The following is an 18,921-nucleotide window of genomic DNA, read 5'->3' as shown; positions in this document are numbered from 1 at the left end:
TTCATTATTGTATTCGACTAACACCGCTGCTCTCATCATCCACAGAAATGTCGAAGAAGAAAGAATCCGTGGAAATCGAGATGACCACTGGTGTCTCCAATTCCGACGTGCTTCGGTTTAGCCCGGATTCTGACGACGAAGACGATGGACGAGGGTACGTTTCTTTTTCTTCTAGACACCAATCGCGTAAAAGTTCTTTCCTTCTCTGATTTTAATAAAAGAAATTTCGCACCCTTCTTCTTCTTCTTCTTCTTTTTCTTCTTTTCTTCTTCTTCTCGTATTCGAGAGTTTGTTTGTTCGGCCACGTGGACGAGAACGCGCGCGTTGTTGTGTACTAAGAAGCACGTACTTCTCTATTGCTTTCACAACACCTCGCGTGAAAACAGAATTTTCAAAGCGAACAAACCAGACGTGATGAAAGATGGTTTCGCAGTCTACATGCAAAGAGCAACGCAAGAGTTGTTTTTTACAAACAAACTGAATTATCTGTTGGTGTGCGTCCCGTTAGCGATTGTTTCCAACGGAGGCGGTTGGGGAGACGGCATAACGTTTACTTTCTCGTTGATTGCGATTTGCCCATTAGCCGAGCGTTTGGGATTCGTCACGGAACAGTTGGCGGGATATACAAACTCAACCGTAGGCGGCTTGTTGAACGCGTCGTTTGGGAATGCCACAGAAATGATCGTCTCCATGTACGCTTTAAAAGCTGGATTATTACGTGTCGTCCAGTTGTCTTTGCTCGGCTCTATTCTTTCGAATATGCTTTTAGTTCTTGGGTGCGCGTTTCTCTTTGGAGGCATGTCGAGGAAAGAACAATATTTCAACGCCGAGGGCGTCATGATGAATTTTGGTTTGCTTTTGTTGGCGGTGATGGGGTTATCGCTCCCAGCCTTGTTGCACTTTACGCACACCGAGCTGCACGGAACCGCGTCGGAACTCGCTCTCTCTCGATTTTCGAGTACAATTCTTCTTTTAATCTATTTGGCGTTTTTGTATTTTCAACTGGTCACGCACACGCATCTTTATGAAGACGAAGAAGATGACGACGACGACGACGACGACGAGGAACTAGTTCTCGGCTTTTGGGATTCCATCGTTTGGCTTGGAGTCTTTACAGTTTTTATCTCCATCTTATCCGACTATTTAGTCGCAACTATCGAAGGTGCCTCGGCGTCTTGGGATTTCTCTGTTGCTTTTATTTCGGTAATTTTATTACCCATCGTTGGGAACGCCGCCGAACACGCCTCGGCGGTAATGTTCGCGATGAAGAATAAAATGGATATCTCGTTGGGAGTAGCTGTCGGTTCGTCGACGCAAATCGCGCTTTTAGTCATACCGTTTTGCGTCATTGTTGGCTGGTTCATGGACAAGCCTATGGATTTGAATTTGCAAATGTTTGAGACGGCGACGTTGTTCACAACTGTCATCACAGTCGCGTTCGTTTGTCAGGATGGAAGATCGAATTGGTTGAAAGGATTAGTGTTGATATTAGCATACATTCTTCTCTCAGCCTCGTTCTTTTTCCACAAAGATCCGGCATTGATTGGCCGCCAGGCAGCAAGTTCAATTAATGAGTGGAATGAAGAGTTCTGAGAGGTCGAAGGTTGGGTTTCGTTTAAATATAAAATTACTAGTCAAGATTGTGTTTATTATCATTACGTTCGTGTACTTTTCCTTTTTCTTCAATTGTGTCGTTTGTTTAATTTCATAGTCAGTTAGTTTATTATCAAATCAAGCCTTGCTTTCTGCCATAGCATTCGCTGTCGCCGCCGCGATTTCTTGATCGGTTCCGTTCGGGAGGTAGTAATACTTACCGCCACACTTTTGCGCCATTTCTTCCGCCATACCCGAGGAGACGAATTTATTTTCCGTATCGATAACGAGAAGTGACATGCCGTTCCCGGTCATCAACTTCGCCATGTCGTAAACTTCCGACTGCAACTCCTCGTTGCTTAACTTTGGGGCATCAGGGGACATAAACTCTGGATCTCGCATAGATTTACCAAGCGCAACGTTCGCTCGACCGTCGGTCAAACACACCACGGTAACTCTCGAAACATCGCCCGACGACATAGCGTTGATGCCAGTACGAGCCGCAACAGATAAGCCGTGCGCTAACGGAGAACCTCCACCGCACGGCATCGTGTCCAACCGATTTCTCGCCATAGAGATAGAGCGAGACGGCGGTAACAAAACTTCAGCCTCGTCCCCACGGAAAGGAATGATACAAACTTGGTCGCGAGACTTGTAAGAATCTTCTAAGATGGAAAGCGCAGCACCTTTCGATGCATTCATTCTGTTCAAAGCCATGGAACCAGATGCATCGACTAAGAAAATAATCAAAGCGCCAGACTTTCGTGCCAACTTCTTCGCTCTCATGTCGCCCTTCTCGACGTACACTTTCTTCTTCTCCGCGTTTGGATCTCGGTTTCTTCGCGCGGCTTGGTAAGGCGCTGCCGCGCGCAGCGTTGCATCGACGGCTAATCGAATCGTGTTGCCTTTGGGTAAAACTGGCTTGATGTAACGTCCTCGGTCTTGCGAAAAGATGACATTTTTCGAACGACCGGATCTCCCGCCACTTCTATTCGTGGCTTTGGCAAATTGCATGACTTCGTCGTCCATGACAACTCCTTCGGCATCAAAAACAAACTCCTCGGGAATATCTGGCACGTCGTCCTCTTCTTCCTCTTCGTTTTCGTTTTCATCTTCGTCTTCATCTTGATCTTCGTCATCATCCATGTTATCCTCGGGCGGCGGCGGCGGCGGCGGCGGTTGCTCATCCTCTGGTGGCGGTGGTTCTTCCATGTCAGAAAGCTCCGATCGTGGGATGATAACGAGACGGACGGCTTCTTTTAAATCGTCCGCGTTTACTTTTGATCGACCATCTAATGCTGCCAAAGCCTTTGCCGCTCTTACGGCGAACAATTCAGCTCTGTGACCCTGCACTTTACCCCGAGTCGCCTCCTTGACTAAATATTCAACCTGTTCTCGACTGATTGTGCACTCTTTCAACCACTCTCGAGCTAAAATAATCGTGCTTTTAATACCATCGGTAGCCTCTGCCGCATTTTTCACCGAAATGTCAGCTTGGTCTTGGAAACCCATGGCTTGATCGACCGCCGAAACGCGATCTTCAAACTTCATGACTTGATCTGCACTCAAAGTCACCGCGATTCTGTCCAACAAGTGCTCGCGCAATTGACCTTCTTCCGGGTTAAACGTCGCGATCAATAATGGTCGACACGGGTGTCTCAATGTAATACCTTCCCGTTCGACGACGTTAACACCTTCTGCCAACACAGAAAGTAACAAGTTCGATACGGAGTCATCCAACAAGTTAATCTCGTCGACGTACAAGATACCTCTATGCGCTTCAGCTAACAATCCAGGTTGAAAGACTGTTTTACCTTGCTTCATGGATTCTTCGATATCGACGGTACCAACCAAACGATCTTCGGTGACGCCCAAGGGCACCTGCACGAACGGCGCTTCTTTGATGAAGGTTTCGATGTTGCCCGTTTTTTGATTTTTTTGCACGATGTTCGCGAGTCCGGTTTCCCATTCGCGAGGATTTTCTGGGTCGGAGTTTGCGTAGGAACCTTTCACGACTTCAATCGGCGGCAAAAGCGCGTGCAACCCTCTCGCCATGATCGACTTCGCAGTACCTCTTTTCCCTGAAATGGCAATACCACCGAGCGCGCCATCGACACCACCCAGCAATAACGCGGATTTGATCTTTTCTTGCCCGATGACCATGGATAAAGGAAACGCTTGACGCACACCGGAAGATATGACTTCTTTATTCGCGTCTTCGTCCATTTGCATCTCTTCGAGCTGTTTCAATCGCGCCGCCGCAGCTTCAGCTTTGTCTTGAGGCTCCGAAACCGCCGCTTTCGGGACGACAGTGGTGATGGCAGTATGTCTTCCTCTTCTAAAATGTTTTGGTCTCGATGAAGATGATGATACCTTCTTTCTTTGCGCGACGCTGTGTCGCGCTCCGAGTGCCATAGACGTGGACATCGAGGCGGACATGACGTTGATCTCGTTAATTACTCGCTCTTCTGTATCCCTTCGTTTCTGACGTTGCACTTTTAGCTCGCAACAGATGAAAGAGAGAGAGAGAGAGAGAGAGAAAGAAAATACTTTTGAGGAGAGGAAGGAGTGTGCGGGAGAGCTCTTTTATCTTTTTCTGTTTTTAAAGATCTTTTCCTGCATGCCTCAAAAACTCACGAAGATACTCTCTTCTCATCATCATCATCATAAATCAAATACAAATAGTATAGTAATAATGCGCGCGGTGAACGCTCCACTCACGGTTTCGAAACCATCGACCAGTAACACGCCATCTCAGCGCAGAGCTTCTTCTTCGCTCGCGACGACCTCTGCGTTACCGCCTGGATTTGTCGCTTTCGGCGGCTTATCTGTTTTTCTCGTTGGTGCGACGAAAGCTTCGCAAATGAGACTGGAGCAAAGAGTGGGAGAAGAGATGGAAAAATGCACGAAGAATGGCATAGATACTTCAGATTTGTATTACGATTTTGATTTACCTGGGGATGCCTATCCGTTCGGAGACGCGGAAGGCATGGATTGGGTTCCAGATGATTGGAAACCTCCCAAGAAAGGGGACCCGAAATTCCTCCCGACTCGAATGCTCGGTCAATTAACTATGCGAAATCAATTATACGACGTGACCATCAAGGCGCAGGAACAAGGCGTGGATGTGAGCGACGTGTTAATACCTTTCGTAGACGAGGATGGGAACGCGTGCGATCCGAAGTATGATTCGAATCAAAAGCGATACGTCGAGATCAGGAAACGATTGGGGATGTAGACGAACTCCGGCGTGCATCGTCCTCCCCTTACTCCTCTTCCTCGTCGTTCGTTCTTAGCTTAATCATCGTTAAATTATTCTTATTATATTATTCTTTCTATTACATCTATTGGAATCTCTTCTATAACAAACTCTCTCTCTCTCTCTCTGACTGTCTCAAAAATCAAAAAAGCTTACTTCATCTTCGCGAGCTTGGCATCCTCCTCCGCCTTCTTGGCCGCTTCTTCCGCCTTCTTGATTCTCGGGCCAACCTGCCAGACGTTCATCATCTCCGTTCTCAACTTTTGGTACGCCTTGAAGGATTTCATTTCATCCGTCACCGTGACCATCTCAACCGCACCAGACTTCTTCTTCTCCAACGGCATAATAGTAGCACCCTTGTGCTGCGTGGCAGCCGCGATCGTAGCCTTGTCCGCATCGCCGTGCTTCGGCTTCGAGTTCTTACGCGGGAAGAGGATCAAGTTAGACATGTACGCCTTTAATCTCTCCACGTTTGTCGTCAAAGACTCCTCCGATCTGTTTTTTCGCCTGTGGTCGACGCAAATGCCAATGGTCGGGGCGAGTTTTTTCGGGATACCAGCCGCTTTCAACTCCTCGAGCGTGAAACCTCTGCCGAGTCTTTGCTTAAAGTTGTATCTTTGCGTCGGGCATTGGACCGCCGGTCTCAAAGCACCAGAGACTGGGCGCGGGAAGGTAGCTTTTGCTTTCTTCTCGCGTGCTGTTTAGTAGAGGTGCAAAATGAGAGTAAGAGAGACGTCAGCGAAACGAACATAAACCAACAGAGTCCAACGTCATTTCCGCGAAAGAGCTGGTGTAAATGGCGAAAGGGCTTTGTTTTTCGCTTTGAAGCGAAAATGTGGACGGGCGGAAATGCACCCGAACGGACCACACGCGACGTGCTCATTCGAAAAGTAACCATGTAAACGTACCAATTCTACGGGACTTCTTGCGACCGGCTTGGTTAAACCATGTTCGCACGAAAGATTGCGAGCAGTTCCTGTAATAAGAGAATAGATTAAAATTCGTGAGTGAGCGGGGTTCGCGCGCGTAAAGGGAAAAAAGGGAGAAAATGAACGCTATTCGACGCGCGTTCTCGAAGACGCGAACGATAAACGCGGCGTAAAAGGAGATAATGACGTACCCTTGCCAATCCTTCTTGAAGTGCTGGTGGGGGATTTCGTTGTTGTGCTTCACCATGTTTGTACGTGTGTGCGCTAACTAATGGCGTGTAGTGATTTCGGCTCCTCTACGAGTTAGGGGCTTTTATTTTTTCTTTGGTTGGTCGATGCTTCAAAAATACGAATACTAGTCCACCGACCGTTTTGGTTTATATGTGCGAAATTATTCTTTATTTAATCGCGATGAATACTACTATCAACAATATATTAATGATACAAAGCGCATTTAAATCTATGATTAGCTCTCTACTACGAATACACGCGCATGCGCGCACACACACATTGTCTTTACGCGAAAATCTCCCGAACGGCTCGCGCCGCTAACCTGGACGACAGGCGTTCGACGAGCGTCGGCAGAATTTGGTTCGCAACGGCGGGCAAAAACGGGCGCATTTCCTCGAACGTCTCTCGCGTAAATGCGTTTTCATTCGAACCTGAACTATTACCACTTCGGCCGAGTAAAAAGTTCAAAAGTTTCGTCACGTTTTCTGCGGTATCTTTATCCTCTTGCGTGACTTTCGGGGCCAAAGCGATGCTATTCGGCAACCCGAGAACGGGAAATAAAATGGGAATTCTCGCGTCTTTCAAGCCAACGCTGGTTAACACTGCCACCGCAGATTCTCTGCTCAAGGCGTCCACGCCCTTGACTACTTCATCAAGAAGAAATTCGCGGAAGAAACTACCTTGCGGAGATAAAACGAATTGCAAAGCTTCTCGCGATGTTTTCTTTTCCAAGTTTGCGCTCGCCTCGGCGGAGACGCCCGAAGACGTCGAGACGTCTCTTTTAAAGCTTTCCAAGGCTTCGAGTAAATCAATCAAGCGGTCGGCGTCAAATACAGTAGACTTCCCGTAGACCATATAGCGAAGAGCCTCCTGTAATCGCGCGTCGTCGTTTGACGTCAACAAACGTTTCGATAAATACGGATACGCTTCGTCGACGAGCGCAAAGTCTGGATCACCGACGAGCGCGATACCTTCCAAGACACCAATTGCACGAATAATAATCGCAAAATACGGCGGAATTCGAAACGGAAAATCGAACGTAATTTGTGCGAGATCAGCCGCGAGCTCTTGAAAGTTTATGCTCTTGGCCCCGCCGCCTTCGAGCGCTTGATCGAAAACTCTCCCGAGTGGCGCCGAAAGAGGCGACAAGTCCGTGCCTTCTTCGATGAAATCGAGCGTCACGAAGTCATTCACGATGGCGTCGTAATCGCGATGGATCAAGTGCGAAATAGCTTCAATCATGCCGTATTTAATGTTTTCGTCAATTTGCGTCATCAAACCGAAATCTAAAATAGCGAGTCTTCCGTCCGGAGTGCGAATCAAATTCCCCGGGTGAGGATCCGCGTGGAAAAACCCGGTATCGAGGAGCTGTTTCAGATAGCAAATGACACCAACTTTCACTAAATCTCCGACATCGTCCGCGGTACTTTGCGAGAGTTTCTCGCCTTCGAGCCATTCGCTCGTGATGACTTTTCGCCTCGTGTGCTCCATGTATGTCCCCGGGACAACAACTTGCGGTAAATCCTTCTTGATAGACTCCGCAAACTTGATTTGATTTTGACCTTCGTTGACGTAATCAAGCTCCTCGAAGAATCGCAAAGCCCATTCGTCTAAAAGCGCGACGACGTCGGTGTTGAATCCTTCAACCGTGCGAAGGAATAATCCGATGCGTCGCAAAACGAATAAATCAATCGATACTGTTTCCAACACTGCCGGTCGCTGAACTTTTACCGCAACGGTCGCTCCGTTACTTTTAAGGACACCTTTGTACACCTGTCCTAAACTAGCCGCGGCGACTGGTTCCGGTCCGAGTTCGGAATACACGTCTTGCCATTTACATCCCAACTCGTTCTCGAGCGTCTGAAAAGCGAGCTCGTTATCGAACGAAGGCACTTTATCGCACAATTTTTGCAACTCAACCATAGCTTGCGGACCGAGTAAATCTGGACGAATTGCGAGCGCTTGACCGAGTTTGATGTATGCCGGCCCTAACGACGTGACGATTTCTCGAAGTTGAATCGCTCGCTTCACGGAATTTTCCTCCGTTTTCTTCGTAATGAAGTCGGCGACCAAGCCGCTGATAAATCCTCCACCGATTGTGGCGAGTTGAAATGCTCTTTGAACGACCGCACCGGATCGTTTCGACCAATAACGCTCAATAGCTTCGGGGTCGTATACCAGAGGTAGTTTATCTTCGTTGGTCCCATCGTCGTATTTATCGAAATCAATCACTTTCATCTCAACGCCTTGTTCAGCAAAATCTGACTGGTCGATATTCGTTCCTCGTAATCCGCTCATTAACACGTTCAAGTCTTCGTTTTCTTCCATTTGCATTCGTATGTCTTTCATCTGTGACTTCATATCTCGCATCGATGAGGATGACGAGGATGAAGATGAGGAGGATGAAGTTGTGGTTTCCGTTTCCGGTTCTTGAATCGCTTTCGTGGAAACAACAAAGACGTCATCTCCTCGTTTCTGTCGTAATCCACCATAACCGATGTTTTGTCTGGAGGACAACGACGTGGAGATTTTGGAGGAAGAAGTGGAATAGGACGACGATGAGCGTTTAACTCTGTTTTTCGCGGCGCTCGAGGAGACTTTTCTCGCGTGCGCGCGCGTTGCGACGCTCGTCGTTGTTGACGCGTTCATGTAATTTTTTTAAGCCACGTTTGGACGCCTGCCAGCTTATTTGTGCGGACTGCGTTGCGTCTCTCTCTCGTTCCATCTCGAAAAAACATCTCTTTTTTTTTCTTCTTTTTTTTTTTTTTTCAACTCCACAAAAAGTATGGTTGCCAAACCGAAGAAGGCACCAGCCGCCAGCGCAGCGAAGAAAACAAAAGCAGCAACAACAACAACAACAACAAAAAAAAAGACGAAGAAGAAAGAAGAAGAGGACGAGGAACAACCTCAACCATCCCGAGTGGATAAAGCGCAGATACAAAAAGCAATCGCCGCGTTGCGTTTGCATTTGGACAAAGTAAAGCAAGAGAAAGAGAAAGATCCTTTGTTTGAAGACGAAGGCGACGATGCGTACAGCGTTCTCATCTCTTTGCGAACGCAACCGGTTGGAAGCGCGAAGAGCAACGCGAAAATGAAAGCCATTCGCATTCCACATTCTATGATTAACTTAGAAACCGCAGAGTTGTGCTTGATTGTAAAAGATAACGACGGTAAAGGACACAAAGAGGCAAAATTGAAGGTCGAGTCCATGGGAGAGGACAAAGCGGGAATAGCGAAAGTTTTAGGAGTGAGCAAGTTGCGAAACAACTACAAACCGCACGAGGCGAAGAGAAAGCTGTGCGATTCGTACGATTTATTCTTAGCAGACGAGAGAGTGATTCCAGTGTTACCTAAACTGCTCGGTAAGACGTTTTTCAAGAAGAAGCGACAACCGATTCCGGTCGATTTGACAAAGAAGGACTGGGCCAAGGAAATTCGAAGCAAGACGTCGGCGACGTATTTGAGTTTGAGTAGCGGGACGTGCGTTCGCGTGAAAACGGGTACATCCGCGATGAGCGTAGAAGACGTCGTGGAAAACACCGTCGTTGCCATAGAAGGTGCGGTAAAACACATCCCTCGACGATGGGGCAACATCCAGAGTATTTTCGTCAAATGTAACGAAACAGTCGCCCTGCCGTTGTATCCTTAATTAGCTGCATTTGAGAGAAGAAATAAAAATATCAGAAAGATAAAACAAACTCGCTGACGCTTCCGTCATTCTTCTCTTTCGATACTTCAAAAGTTTGTACACTTTAAACGCGTTTTTTTGCTTGCGAATATAAAAGCGCAGATCATGAGACTGCATTTTATCCTCGCCGTTTTTGTCCTCGCAATGGTGTCCTCCTCGCCTCCATTTTTTCACGCTTCCGCGGAGGACGACCAGTGCGTTGGATTCCTGGAAAACTGCGAAAAGAATTGCGGGGAAGGGAAACTCAACGAGAATAAATCTCTGTGTAAGACGTGGCAAGGCGGCGTGTACAAGTCGTGCGTGTGCGACGGCGCCGGGTTTGATTTCGAAAGCAGCGAAGAAATGGTGCGTGTTATGTTTAGTCTCTTTTTGTCCGGAATTCTCGTTCGCGATGTGCCCGCTATAGTCCTTTGCGAATCCCGCGTCACGGCACGGTATTCTGTTTTCTTTTCTCCCCTCGGGGATGCAAGAAGCTTCTAGGAAAAGAGTGTTGGCCCGAAAAAGAAAATCCAAGTTGTTTACGAATCGAATCAAAAATGTACTGACTTTTATTCTCCTTTTCTCTTTCACTCACCGATCACAGGTTCAAGAAGAAGGCGACGATGCGCGAACGATGATGGCCTCGTCATCCTACGCGGAAGAAGGAAGCACCGAAGAGGCAAAGGGAGAAGGAAAAGAGGGAGAAGAAGGAGCGATGCCAGAAATGATTGCGTGCGAAGGTCCAGCCGGGAACGGAATGACGACGAATGCGAATGAAAATTTGGATATTTCTATTCCGGGTATGATGATGCGCTCTTTCTTTGGAGATGGGATGGATGATTCCACTTTCTCCTCCTCTTCGTCATTGTTTGGTCAAGACGAGACTTCAGACGCTTCTTTCCTCGGTTCGGCGCGTCAAAACTATCTCTCGCAGCAACCGACTTACTTTTCCAGCCGCGTCTTTCGAGTCCCTTTGATTTCTTTCGTTGAAGAAGAAGACGGTAACAGCGATATCATCAATGATAACGTTGGATTTGAAACCTTATCGTCGCCTGGCGAAGGCGACAGGTATTCACGCTCGCAACCTTTCGTCTTCTTCTCCTCTTCCTCCTCCTCTTCAAACGATGATGGTATGGACGCCGACGTAGCACTTATGAAGGATTTCCAAACCGTCGTGGATGGATTCTTTGGTAGTTTAGAGGACGGAAGCAGCAGCAGACTTGGTGAAAAGCCAAAGCCGCCGCCGACGACGGTGCAATACAGACGTTACCGGGAACGCAAAATGCGACGCGAGCGCGTGTTGACGTGCTTTATCTCCGTATCCTTGATTTCGTTGGTGTTATTTTCCATTTATGTCGCAGTTACTCGAATTTTCGCGGACGACGACGACGAAGAGGACATGTATCGTGAGTTGTGTGATGACTCTAAAACTGAGCCACTTTTATGTCTCGATGCTGAGGTTGTTGAAAATGGCGACGCGGGCGTCGTGGAACACTCGAAGGTATACGCGGTGAATTCGAGATGGAAAAGCGCCGCGAGAGTTTAAATGATTAAACATAAAACAGTAACAAAACAGCGTGTAATAAAGAACTTTGTATGTAAAAATGTATATCAACCCGCCCTTAACTGTTTGTTTCTTCACAGCTTTTGAAGTCGCTTTCTCGTCGCGCACTTCCTTCACAAAAAATAGAGAGAGAATAACAACACACATCAAGAAGATGGATAACAGAAATCTTTTGGCGGCGCGTTCATCGTCAACATCGTCGTCCTTCTTGACTGCGCAGTCTAAGAGAAGAAGTATTCGCCGCGGATCTTTAAATGCACCATCCGCCATCTCGAGGTGGAAAGAAGAAGAAGAAGAAGAAGGAAAAGGAAACGGTGGTGACGGCGACAGAAGAGTTTTTTCCCATTGGTTTGGTGTAACGAACAACAACAGAGAGAAACAAGGACAAAGACAACGACGAAGACGAAGACGACAACGACAAAGTAGCGGAGTAAGAGCGCACGGGACAACTTTTTCGGCGGCGGCGTACGCGTCGGGTAACGGCGATGATGCTGCCGGAGGAGAAGCAATACGTGCAGAAGAAGAGGATCCGTCGACGGCGCCACTCGTCGTTCGAGATAAAATCAAAGGCATAATACTTTTCATCCTCCCACTTATGGCGTCGAACGTTATTTCACCTTTATTGACGATGACAGATACTGCTTTCGTAGGTAGATACGCATCAGACGCCGTTGTTTCTTTAGCTGCGTTAGGTGTTGCCACTCCTTTGACGGATTACCCGGTGAACTTGTTCATGTTCGTTACCGCTGGCGTCACGTCTATCGTCTCGAACGGTTTGGCAGTGAGAGAGCCGAAACGCGACATGGAAAGAAAAGTGTACGGGGCAATGTTTATATCGTTCACGCTCGCGATAACACTCGCTGCGTTACTCGTATGTTTTCCGGACGCATTGCTTTCATTGCTTGGCGTAGAAAAGATTGGACCTTTGAGGGAAGTCGCAAGAAAATACGTTCAAATACGAGGATTAGCAATGCCGGCGGCATTTTTAACGGGTGCTGGATACGCTTCTCTCGTCGCACGCGAGGATACGATAACACCGCTCATGTGCGTTTCGTTAGCAGCAATCACGAATGTTATTTTAGATTATGTTGCCGTTGTGACGTTAAAGCAAGGTGCAACCGGAGCAGCGTGGGCAACGTCGGCATCGCTATATGTTGGCGCCATTTGTATTTTCACAGTTCTGAGAAGACGGAAGTTGTTTCACATTCCACCTCCTGCTCCATCTACGCAGATGATATCTCCGCCGATGTCAATTATCCCAACGAAGGAAATGTGTGCACCTGTGATGAAGTTTTTTGCTCCCATAACGTTTCTGAGTTTCTCCATCTTGTCATTATACGTGGTTCTTATTTTACAGGCGAATGCAATCGGAAACGTCGCTTCTGCCGCGCACAGAATAGCTGGAAACATTTTCACAGTCTGCGCATTATGCGGAGATCCACTAGTACAGGTTGGACAAACAATGTTACCTAAATATATTGCGTTTACGCCGAAAAATGATGGTAGAAACGCTCGAAAAATGGCACTTATCGTTCAAGCGATGGGATACATGGTTGGTATCGTTTCGGCGTCGATATGCTTCTGGTTGCTTTACTTTGGCGCTTCTGGTTTCACAACAGACAGTTCCGTCATCGCTTGCGCGCGAAGTGTAGTGCTTCCAGTGTTTGCAGCAACGGTAGCAAATATAGTGTCAAAATCTTTATACGGAGTTATGGTTGCGATGAAACAACTTTCGTTTTTAGCGGGATTGACAGCCATCGGAACGAGTACCTTTATGGCCGCCGTGTTTGCGATCAACAAATATCTAAATCCAGAAGCGCGTTATTATGCTCTTTGGTGGTGCCTATTTTCGTATTACGCAATAGCTGTTGTCGTGTTGACAATCCGGGTAGCCACGACGCGACTAGTTAACAAAGAAAGATATCTCTCTTGAAAAGTGCTTTGCTAAGTTGCTCTATCACTTCTAGAACTACAAAACTAAACTGAGCTACTATTACTATTACTATTATTATTATTATTATTACTATTATTACTGCTGCTGCACAAGCTACAAATACATTCGTCAAGCATATATCACACGCACGGTTGACAGATGTCGTTGCGTTTCGCTTCCATTGGAGTCACTAAAATAAACCAATTCGTGGGCGATAACAAGTTCTCATCCCGGAAAAATCTTTTCTGCGTTGAGCGCATGGTATGTCCCACGTGAGAGCAAACGAGATTATACAACGAAGTCGCCCATAAATCGTATCCATCAATTCCGAATTGTCGTTGCGTCGATTGAATCCAGTACCCGAAATCATTATATTTCCTCTTCGGAACTCTAACTTTGTGAGGCAAACAGCACGGAGAAAGAACCAATCCCAGGTTGAAGGAGTTTGCGCGCAACTTTTCACCTTTTGTCATTATGTTTGTCCACATTTCAATCGCACGCCGGCTGAGATTACCGCACAAATGCATTCCAACCATAACGCCAAAGCCGTCGTGCTCGATGAGAGCGTCCATAATCAAACTCTCGGCTTCTTCAGAAAACAGATCAATATTTTTGAACTGTACGGTCGGCACCGCGTCTAAATGAGAGAGGTTCATGTTTTTATTGTTATCAAGCATGTGTACCGTCGAACTTGGAAACTTTTTTGCCAAAACGATGGACGTAAATCCTTTCCCACTCGCCATGTCGAAGAAGACAACTTTTTCACTCCGTTCCCTTCCAGCTCGTTGCATGGCTGCCAGAACAACATCAACGTTCTTTGCTACCGCGTAACTCTCAACGATTTCTTTTTTAAGCTGCGACGTTTTTTTGCTCCACGCCCAAGACCTCCACTCTGCTTTCTCTTGAAACTCAACGCATAAATCGCTGTGTATGAACTCCTTCAAGTATTCGTTGTCTTTATCCCTCGACTGCATGATGTAATGAATTGACTTTTTTCTTCGAGTCGGCGGTAGTGCTTCTTCCTCGTTTTCTTCGCCCTCCTCGGCGGCGTGCATCGTTGGCGTGGAGGTGGTGGGAATAGCAGTAGTTACAGTACTTACGGTGGTAGCCATTTCCATGCGTTCCTCTCCGCGCGTGGAGTATTTTGTGATTCACGATACTCGTGCGCGCAACACTTAAGTGGTGTGTGAGTAAAAAGAATTATTTATTTATTTCAACGCGGGATTTAACAAAACTAATAACAAGATGAACTCTCAGAGAAGAACAACGCACGCGGCTGCTCTTTAACATTCTCCTTTAACGCCGCCTCTCACTTTACCGCCACTCTGTTTGTTCGGCTCAAAGACATATTTAATCAAACTGTCTTTGATGTTAAGAATTTGCGGCCACGCGGATTTAATCTTCTTATCGCACAACTCGTTGTTACTTCTCGGAGCGGCTAAGATTTTATCTTGCTCTTCTAATGAAAAGTTTTTCCACGTGTAATTCGGCGAACAGTAATCTTTATACAGTTGCAAAACTTCGTTGTGCGAGATTGCTCCTGGGTTGGTAAAGTTGTAAATCCCGGTAAGCTTTCGCAACGCGCCATCGATGGCGTACGGAACGAGTTCATCCAAAACCGTCATCGAGTTCGGCACGTCGACGACGCAGTCGTAGTTTGCAATTTTAAAGATGAAGTTTCTCGGATTATCCAATCGGTGATCGATGGGCATTCTCAACCGCAACTGTAAGAGGTTGTCGTAGTTTTTGAGCAAGTCTTCCACCATCCCTTTCGTGTGCGAATAGAAGGAACCGCCAAAGTTTGGCGCATCATCCTCGGTAAATCCCGGACCTCCAATTGGATGTTTTTCGTCGTAGGAATAAATGCAACCGGTGGCGAAGTTGGTGACGTGGATGCCGTTCTCATCCGCGAGATCGACCAAGGTCAAAATACCGGTAACGTTCGTTTGAACCGTTTCTTTCTTGTGCGATTCGCACCAATCGACGTTCGGTCTACCAGTGATACCGGCAGCGTTCAGAATATGGGTAGGTTTGCATCGCGCAATGTCATCTTCCACGGCTTTTCTATCGTATAATCTCGCCGCGCCGTAGTAGTACTTATGTCCTTGCTCTTCCAAGAGGCGACCGAGCATACCGCCGATCCATCCGGTTCGACCGTAGATTAAAAACACCGGTCTGTTAGCTTCCGCCGCGTCGTCGGCTTTTCCCTCGGCCGTACTTCCCGCGATTTCCTCGAAAACATTCGGCGACGCCGTGACGTGCCCACCCGTAGGGTGCGCGACTAACGCGGCCGAAAGATTGCCCCAATAATCGTTTTCGCCATTCTTCTCGTACCAAGCGATGGTTTCTCTCAAACCGTCCTCCCACGATTTTTCTTGCTTCCATCCCAAAGCGAGGAGCTTCGAGCAATCGATAAAGTATCTGCGGTCGTTAAATTGGCGGTCTTTCACGTACGTGACGATATCGTCCGCGTTCAACTTCAATTCACTGCAAATATCTTCGGCGACGGAGCGCACCGTTCGTTCTTCTTGCGCGCCAATGTTATACACACCTCGATCTTCGCCGTGGTGCAAGATGCTATCAAACGCGCTCGCGGCATCCGCGACGTGCATGTAAGACCTCGTCGCCATCCCGTCCCCGTGCAAAGGAATTTGTAAACCTCTTTTTGCTAACATGATAAATTTCGGAATCGCTTTTTCCGGAAACTGGTGTGGCCCGTACACGTTGTTTCCTCTCGTGATGAGATACGGCAAGTCGTAAGAGCGTCCGTACGCCATGACAAGCATTTCTGCGCCCGCCTTCGTCGCTGAATACGGATTCGTCGGTTCTAGTAAACTCGCGTGCTCGGTGTTCGAGGCGTTCAACTCGTACGAGCTTTCCCCGTACACTTCGTCCGTGGAGACGTGTAAGAACCTCTTGATGGTACCGAGCGTTTTGCACGACTCTAATAAAACGTGCGTGCCCAAAATGTTGTTTTCCGTGAACGCAAAGGAGTTCCCGAACGAGTTATCCACGTGCGTTTGCGCCGCGAAGTGCATGATGGTATCGATATTTTCGTTTCGTAGGATGTACGAAACTAAATCTGCCGATTGAATATCGCCCATGATAAACTTAAAATTTAACAAGTGCGAAAGTTCGCTCAAGTGTTTCACGTTGGCGCAATAATCGAGCTTATCGAGAACGATGACCTGATGAACGAACAAGAAGAAGAAGAAGAAGAAGAAGAAGTAAAGTTTAATAAGTTGTCAGTTGTATTCCATCCAAAGAAAGAAAGAGAGAAAGAGAGAAAAAGAAACACACATCATCATCGCGGTGAAAAATCTTATCGATCCTCTGTTTGCCTCAAAACGAACGACGCAAAGGAGACGACCGAGGGGCGTTGCCGTCCACAGAAAAAAATTAAACACAGCGCAGACGACAACGACGTCAACGACGACGACGACGACAAAGAAGAAGAAGAAGAGCGCTTCTTTGCTCACCTTGCAGTGCGGGTACTTCTTCGCGAAGAGGATGGCCACGTGGGAGGCGATAAAGCCAGCCCCGCCGGTGATTAATACATTCTTTGGCTCGTACGGCATCTCTCTCACTCTCTTTTTTTTATGACGATGTTTTTGCCTTCTCTCAAAAGGATGGATTTAAGTTTGCTGTGTTGACTGACCCTTTTTTTGAGAGCTCTGTTTTTTTTGTTTGACGCGAAAAAAATCACAGAATCGGTTTCGCTTGAAAAACACAGAAAGCGTCTTCCCCCCTTTATTTTAAAAACACGTTTTGCGCGCCCCCGCGACGCGCAAATTGCATCATCGATTATTCGTTTTTAGTTTTAAACAAACAATAACACAACCAGCATCATCAGTCGTTGTTCTTGTTGTTGTTGTGCTTGCGCTTGAAGCTCGTCTCTTATTTATCTATCAAGCGACAACAAACGAACGGAAGAAATTTAGTAAAACACGTTGTTCGTTAACAAAAAAAAGGGGGGGAGCATAAATGTTGAAAGCGCAAAACAAGGAAAACGAGCAGCAGCAGCAGCAGCAGATAACGAAGAAAATGAACGCTTCGGAGGTGAAAGAATACAGAGAAGATGAGGATGAAGAGAGATCCAACAACCCTTTATGTGAGAACAGAGAACTCTCGGGTTGGTTCTTTAAAAAAGGCGAGCTGTTGAACAGATGGAACGAGAGATACGTTTCTGTTGACGAGAAAATACGAACGCTTTCTTTTTACTCCTCTTCTTCGTCTCTCTCGTCGTCGAAACCGACGTCAATCGTGAGTTTCGACGCGTTGGAGAAATTTTCATCGAGGAAAGGAGGAGAGAAAGGGGAGGAGGACGCAATAATAATACGCGTGCAACTCCAAAACGGAAAAGATTTGTTCTTGAAAAGGAATAACAACCCACAACAACAACAGAAGAAGAAGAAGAAAAGTTATTTATTCAAAGAAAGAGGAGAGGAAGAATGGTGCGCGAAAATGAACGCACTTTTGAACCTGTTACCGACGCCAGAGTGTCGGCAGAAACGTGGCGGTGGTATTAGTAATACCACGCTAAGTGCGCTCAAGAACTCCTCGTCCGGAAAAGGCGGGATAGGTAAGATAGTCTTAGGCAACGCGAACGTCGTTGCTCGCGATAACCAACACCATCACGAAGACGACGACGACAGAAATATTCACATGAATACCAATCGAGGTATAAACACGCCACCTTCTGCGACGCGTCGTCACATTGAGTACTGCGACGATGAAGAAGCCGATTTTGAAGCTTCGTCGACAGTTTCTTCCTCGTATTACGGGACGAGCGCTACTAAAAACGGCGCCGGTGACTCCCAAACCACAAACGACAGAGTGTTGGATACGTTTAAAGCTATGGAACTCGCCTTGCGCGCTAAAGACGAGTTGTTATCCGCTCAAACGCAGCTGTCCGACCGATTAGAAACGCAGCTAAAAGAAAAGGAACTTGAAATACAAAGGCTCACGAAGAAACTCAACGGAACGAAGGATTTGGAAGAAGCGTTTGACGAGGCAAACATGCGCGCTATGGAGATGGAAGACCAAGCCGCGATGTTATCGGTTTCAATCGATTCGTTAACGCGAGAGTTGGACGACGTGCGAGCGCAGAAAGCGGTCGTTCAGAACGCTTTGCTCCGAGAATCTGCGTTTATGCAGGAGCGAGAATACGAGATGAACAAAAAATTGAGCGACGTGACTTTGAAACTACAAAAAGTTGAAAACGAAAAGAAGCACCAAAAAGACGTGTACGAAACGACCGAACGGGAGTTGACGTTGAGCAGAGATCGTTTGCTCGCTGAAATCGCTCGCGAAAGAAGAAATCGAGGCATGTTCAGTCCAGAGCAGGAGCAGCATCAACAACATCAAAGAAGACGAGCGATGAAACAACAACCGCGGGGCGGCGCACTCGCGAACGGCAGCATTAGTAACAACGTGGAAGATCAAAACAGCATTAATAACAACATTTCAGACCAGTCGAATGCGACGAAGGACGAGAGTCCAATACGCCAGATTTCGTTCGCGTCGCACACGCCGCTGAATCAGAGCATTGCGTCGCGCGACGACGAAGACGAAGACGAAGGAGAAAGAGCAAACAACGCGTTTTACCGTCGCGCAGATAAAAATCTGAGCAAGCTTCTCACGCCCGAGGAGCACTCGTGTCGCGTACAATAATGATAATAGTAAACGAATTCCTTACTGGTATGTATCACTACTACTACTACTACTACTATTACTTCTACTACT

General features: G+C 47.1%; 11 protein-coding genes across 11 annotated transcripts; 6 read left to right on the top strand and 5 right to left on the bottom strand.

Moving 5' to 3' along the window:
- Window positions 1–47: 47 nt before the first annotated feature.
- Bathy03g05670 (predicted protein) lies at window positions 48–1,593 on the top strand (the record flags this gene model as incomplete). The annotated part of the gene is made up of 2 exons (XM_007514160.1): window positions 48–154; window positions 387–1,593. 2 exons carry the CDS (start codon window positions 48–50, stop codon window positions 1,591–1,593), a joined length of 1,314 nt encoding a protein of 437 aa, XP_007514222.1.
- Window positions 1,594–1,731: 138 nt separating this feature from the next.
- Window positions 1,732–4,032, bottom strand: Bathy03g05660 (protoporphyrin IX magnesium chelatase subunit ChlD; the record flags this gene model as incomplete). Its single annotated transcript, XM_007514289.1, has 1 exon — window positions 1,732–4,032. The coding sequence occupies one exon, from the start codon at window positions 4,030–4,032 to the stop codon at window positions 1,732–1,734; it is 2,301 nt and encodes a 766-aa protein (XP_007514351.1).
- A 256-nt stretch (window positions 4,033–4,288) lies between these two features.
- On the top strand, window positions 4,289–4,831 carry Bathy03g05650 (predicted protein; the record flags this gene model as incomplete). Its single annotated transcript, XM_007514186.1, has 1 exon — window positions 4,289–4,831. The coding sequence occupies one exon, from the start codon at window positions 4,289–4,291 to the stop codon at window positions 4,829–4,831; it is 543 nt and encodes a 180-aa protein (XP_007514248.1).
- Window positions 4,832–5,004: 173 nt separating this feature from the next.
- Bathy03g05640 (predicted protein) lies at window positions 5,005–6,028 on the bottom strand (the record flags this gene model as incomplete). The annotated part of the gene is made up of 2 exons (XM_007513943.1): window positions 5,005–5,549; window positions 5,761–6,028. The coding sequence occupies 2 exons, from the start codon at window positions 6,026–6,028 to the stop codon at window positions 5,005–5,007; spliced, it is 813 nt and encodes a 270-aa protein (XP_007514005.1).
- Window positions 6,029–6,297: 269 nt separating this feature from the next.
- On the bottom strand, window positions 6,298–8,373 carry Bathy03g05630 (predicted protein; the record flags this gene model as incomplete). The annotated part of the gene is made up of 1 exon (XM_007514194.1): window positions 6,298–8,373. The coding sequence occupies one exon, from the start codon at window positions 8,371–8,373 to the stop codon at window positions 6,298–6,300; it is 2,076 nt and encodes a 691-aa protein (XP_007514256.1).
- A 424-nt stretch (window positions 8,374–8,797) lies between these two features.
- On the top strand, window positions 8,798–9,661 carry Bathy03g05620 (predicted protein; the record flags this gene model as incomplete). Its single annotated transcript, XM_007514026.1, has 1 exon — window positions 8,798–9,661. The coding sequence occupies one exon, from the start codon at window positions 8,798–8,800 to the stop codon at window positions 9,659–9,661; it is 864 nt and encodes a 287-aa protein (XP_007514088.1).
- Window positions 9,662–9,844: 183 nt separating this feature from the next.
- Window positions 9,845–11,225, top strand: Bathy03g05610 (unknown protein; the record flags this gene model as incomplete). Its single annotated transcript, XM_007513945.1, has 2 exons — window positions 9,845–10,045; window positions 10,284–11,225. 2 exons carry the CDS (start codon window positions 9,845–9,847, stop codon window positions 11,223–11,225), a joined length of 1,143 nt encoding a protein of 380 aa, XP_007514007.1.
- Window positions 11,226–11,283: 58 nt separating this feature from the next.
- On the top strand, window positions 11,284–13,176 carry Bathy03g05600 (unnamed protein product; the record flags this gene model as incomplete). The annotated part of the gene is made up of 1 exon (XM_007514386.1): window positions 11,284–13,176. One exon carries the CDS (start codon window positions 11,284–11,286, stop codon window positions 13,174–13,176), a length of 1,893 nt encoding a protein of 630 aa, XP_007514448.1.
- Window positions 13,177–13,316: 140 nt separating this feature from the next.
- Bathy03g05590 (predicted protein) lies at window positions 13,317–14,288 on the bottom strand (the record flags this gene model as incomplete). Its single annotated transcript, XM_007514046.1, has 1 exon — window positions 13,317–14,288. One exon carries the CDS (start codon window positions 14,286–14,288, stop codon window positions 13,317–13,319), a length of 972 nt encoding a protein of 323 aa, XP_007514108.1.
- Window positions 14,289–14,459: 171 nt separating this feature from the next.
- Window positions 14,460–16,754, bottom strand: Bathy03g05580 (predicted protein; the record flags this gene model as incomplete). The annotated part of the gene is made up of 2 exons (XM_007513951.1): window positions 14,460–16,364; window positions 16,656–16,754. 2 exons carry the CDS (start codon window positions 16,752–16,754, stop codon window positions 14,460–14,462), a joined length of 2,004 nt encoding a protein of 667 aa, XP_007514013.1.
- Window positions 16,755–17,160: 406 nt separating this feature from the next.
- On the top strand, window positions 17,161–18,849 carry Bathy03g05570 (unnamed protein product; the record flags this gene model as incomplete). The annotated part of the gene is made up of 1 exon (XM_007514168.1): window positions 17,161–18,849. The coding sequence occupies one exon, from the start codon at window positions 17,161–17,163 to the stop codon at window positions 18,847–18,849; it is 1,689 nt and encodes a 562-aa protein (XP_007514230.1).
- Window positions 18,850–18,921: the final 72 nt, after the last annotated feature.

Source organism: Bathycoccus prasinos, assembly GCF_002220235.1.
Source record: "Bathycoccus prasinos genomic : Chromosome_3".
In the NCBI taxonomy this organism is placed as follows: Eukaryota; Viridiplantae; Chlorophyta; class Mamiellophyceae; order Mamiellales; family Bathycoccaceae; genus Bathycoccus; species Bathycoccus prasinos.
This window is presented reverse-complemented; position numbering and strand designations above follow the sequence as displayed.